The 3,681-nt window shown below is 51.6% G+C and overlaps 1 protein-coding gene across 3 annotated transcripts in view; it reads right to left on the bottom strand.

The window, feature by feature from the left end:
• LOC119287580 (tRNA:m(4)X modification enzyme TRM13 homolog) overlaps positions 1 to 3,667 on the bottom strand; it is a 5,605-nt gene extending 1,938 nt beyond the window's left edge. For all 3 annotated transcript variants that reach the window (XM_037567147.1, XM_037567148.1, XM_037567150.1), the window contains exons 1-7: positions 3,575 to 3,667; positions 3,194 to 3,493; positions 2,854 to 3,091; positions 2,152 to 2,209; positions 1,886 to 1,972; positions 1,645 to 1,776; positions 1,332 to 1,470 (exon numbers count right to left, since the gene is read on the bottom strand). In XM_037567147.1, coding sequence (XP_037423044.1) covers positions 1,332 to 1,470; positions 1,645 to 1,776; positions 1,886 to 1,972; positions 2,152 to 2,209; positions 2,854 to 3,091; positions 3,194 to 3,378 — 839 coding nt within the window. In that variant the 5' untranslated portion in view covers positions 3,379 to 3,493; positions 3,575 to 3,667. The remainder of the gene's footprint in view (positions 1 to 1,331; positions 1,471 to 1,644; positions 1,777 to 1,885; positions 1,973 to 2,151; positions 2,210 to 2,853; positions 3,092 to 3,193; positions 3,494 to 3,574) is intronic.
• Positions 3,668 to 3,681: the final 14 nt, after the last annotated feature.

Raw genomic sequence — 3,681 nt, 5'->3', positions numbered from 1 at the left:
ACGGCGGCGGCGGGGCCCTTGTCCGTGAGCTCGCGCGCTGCTGTTTGTGCGCTGGAGCGGTGGGAACGCGCGGTGGCGACGCAGGCGGTCGTCTGCGCTCCGGGGAGGCCGTGATGGTGTGGAACGCGTGCGCAGTGGCGCTGCTGTGGCGGTGGCCGGCCGCTGCTGCGAGCGGCAGAGATGAGGGCGCCCAGGTCTGGGCTGCGCGTTTCTGCCCCCACCCACCCGTCCCCCTCCTTCCACCCCTCCCGGCCGCCGCCGGTGGTAGCCGCTGGGCGGGTGAGCACGCGCCCGGCGGTCCTTGACGGCTGCTGCTCTGCTGTGCCCCGGCGGTTCCTGGCGGCGGATGCTGCGGGCCGGCGTGGCGGCGGCGCGGTGCAGGTGGCTGTTGTCGCCTGCTCGTCGCGCTCCCGGCGGTGGCCGGCCTGCTGGCGCTGCGCCGGTCGGTGCTCCTCCTGCGACTACAACGTTCCTAGGCATCCCTCCATGTGTGCTGGTCTTCTCCGACGTTCTTCTCCATGCCCGGTCTGCCATTGCATCTGAGGTCCTTGTTCATGGGTCGGGGCGAAATCCCCGCGCGGCGACAGCCTGCGCTGTCAACGGCGACGCCCGAGGGTGCCGTCACCTCCTTGGAGGCGTTGGCATGACCCTGACCAGATCTCCTCCTCGAGCACCGGGAGAAATCCCAGGTCCGGCCTCCCGGACCGAGCAGCGGCGGCGTCTCAGCGCCGTTCCCCTCTTGTAGGCGCTGCTTTGGCTGCAAGTAGTGTTTGATGCGGCAGATGGAGGCTGGTGATGCATTGCTCTGGCGTAGACTGCTACACAGGGAGCGGATCGCAATGTATGCCAGCGCCCGCGCTTCTCCAAAGATTGCTACACCAGTTCCTGTTGATCCCTGCCCTTCACCCGCCGACTAGGCACATGGGTGAGAGGTACGTTGGCCTGGGCAGTCCTGGAGCTGTCTGGCAATGGCAGTGACGCCGCCCTGCTGGGCGAGGCCTAATGTCGTTGCGTGTCTGTAGTTGAGGGCACCTCCTCACCTAGTTGTAGTCGCTTGGTGAGGACGGTCGTGTATATGTGTGTGTGTGTGTGTGTGTGTGTGTGTGTGTGTGTGTGTGTCCCTCCTTTCTGGAGGTTGTACCCCTGATGTCTTCCTGTTCAATGAAATGAAACGCAAAGTCTCTTGCATTTTCTCGGAAAAAAAAAGAAAAAAATGAATGACAAGGGTGATAATAAAGGTCCTAACAAGATTCTAACAGAAGGTCTTCTACAGTTATAGGAACTCGTAGCAGAGTTAAGACTTAGCTGACACTTGTTTAATGATTTCTTACCTGATTACTTCAGAAGATGAGTCTTCAGACTCCAAAGAGTCCTGGGAGCTGTGGTCACCATCCACAGCCCAACTGCTAAACCATGTCATGGCATGGAACTCTTCCTCCGCAATCCCTAGTCCAGAGAGGAAAGCTTTATCTGCAATCACAAAAAAAAAAATGATTCTCTTCAAAGCAATTCAAACAGCTTTAATATACCTTCCAAAGTATTGAGTATAACAGACTTTGTTAGTATTATGCATGCAACTAAGCGGTAAGTGGCATGATATATCCCAAACAGAATTTGCTGCAAGGCTTGGCAAGCTGTAATTACTTGCATAATGCTTCCATTGGCAAAGATGGTGGCAGCAGGTGGCTAAAGCAAGGCCCCGGAGATGATGCTTGTCGTGGCCTTTCTCTTCTGTACGATTGTGTAGTTCATGAAGACAGCACATTATGGTCATATCTGTGGAGGAAATAAAAGGTTTCTCAGAAACATTCTGCTAGCCTCACACACTTCTGTATCAGTACACCTATACATGAAACATTGCATTGTTTACAAATGCAGGAATCACCTGTTGCAGGCCCACATAGATGTTTTCCGATTGCTAGATACTGACTTCCACTCAACGCTTTTACTCCACGCAAGCTCAAATCCTCAACTGCATTCATATCGGAGTAGAAAACATTAGTGTATGGCAATTTTGGTTTGCAAATGCATAACTTCAGCACACAAAGACATGAGCAAATGCACAGGTAAAATACTCAGCACCCAAAGGCGCTCGCAAGCTACCCAAATGCCCCTGTGAACTGTGCAATAAAGAAAGAAAAGAAATCTTACTATCTATCCTCAAACGCTCCAATTTAACACCCTCATTTTGCCTTAAACTTCGATCAGCCTACAAATTAGAGAGAAAAGAAAGAACATGACAACAACAGTTAACGAGGAAGTGACAGAACTAATCCTGAATTGCTTCAAAAAAAAAGGAATAATCCTGGTGAACTAGTTTGACTGCCAGAATTTTTTTGTTTGTTTCGTGAACATCATATTTGCTATATCTAGCAGCATGCCAGAATGCTTCAAAATTTACTTCAAGCAATCTGAGACGGTCTTATATTTAGAAAGGATAGTACTTCAAAAGATAATCATAATCACTATAAACAACCTATTTGATTACATACATTACTAGTTTGTTACACAAGTCGAGGTGTTTTAGCTTTTCATGCCTGATTGAGTTAATGATTATTGCTATTGTAAACACTGACAATTCATTGAATTTAGAGAGAGGTTACAGTACAACTATGGCACAAAAGACCAGCCATTACATTCAAGTTTGAGTGCCTTAAAATTAACAATGGCAAATCCGCTAGATATTGAATCTTGAGGAGCTAACTAGGCAGAAAAATAAGCTCTTGCAAAGTTCAACACGAAAATTAAGTTGGATTCAGCAAAAATGGGGTAACTAACAGGGATCATCAATGAACATAATGTAAAGTTGTAAGCTAATCCCCAAAATGAGGTTGTTTGTGCACATAAGCTGACCTTGAGCTTGTACGATCGTCTCTCGACCAAGAAGATATTCTTGATCCCATAACAGTCTGCCAACATCTGAGTCAAGTAACCCCTCCCAGCACCAAATTCAACAACTGCCGGAGCATTCTTCAACGCGATCTCCTTCGTTGCATCCTCAGCACCACCTCTCGGCAGCAAACCAAATGTCTCCATGTTCCCCATGATCGACACCTGCTGCACAACGTGCTTCTCCTGATACGGCACATTCCTATCCAAAGCACCAACATAAATCACTCCTGAAGTCTCACAGGAACCAATGCACTACAAAATTATCGCAACCCCCTCAAACTGCCATTGCCAAAGCACCCACCTATCAACTTGTCCCTTCATCCACTTATCACAGGCGTCCAGGGCAATGTAAGACTCGCGCATTTGGACGGCCGCCGCCGCGTGCGCCGACCGGATCTTCGCAACCAAGGCCCAGAATTCCTCCTCGGAGAGCTTGTGCACGGAGGCGCGCTTGGCGGCGGAGGTGACCGCGGCGACACCGGCCATTCCCCCGCCAGAGTTGATGCCCTTGGAGTAGTACGGCTGCGCGGCCAGCGCGTCGGCATGCTTCCTGAAGGGGCACTTGCCGATGTGAGCCTCCAGGTTCCCCTCGAACACCGTGCTGCGCAGGGGGAAGTGAAATCATCGAGTAAGAGGACAGCGGTGGCGCCGGACCTACCTGGGAGTGGCGCAGGGGGCTTACTGGGAGGGGTCGACGGGACAGGGGACGCGGCGGCGCGAGTCAGAGGAGGACTCCGGCGAGTGGTTCCCGCAGTACCTGCAGTAGGGTGGTGATGAGCAGAGGTCAAG

The sequence above is a fragment of the Triticum dicoccoides genome, chromosome 4A, assembly GCF_002162155.2.
Source record: "Triticum dicoccoides isolate Atlit2015 ecotype Zavitan chromosome 4A, WEW_v2.0, whole genome shotgun sequence".
In the NCBI taxonomy this organism is placed as follows: Eukaryota; Viridiplantae; Streptophyta; class Magnoliopsida; order Poales; family Poaceae; genus Triticum; species Triticum dicoccoides.
The sequence above is the reverse complement of the archived record's forward strand: the minus strand, read 5'-3'. Positions and strand labels throughout refer to the sequence as shown.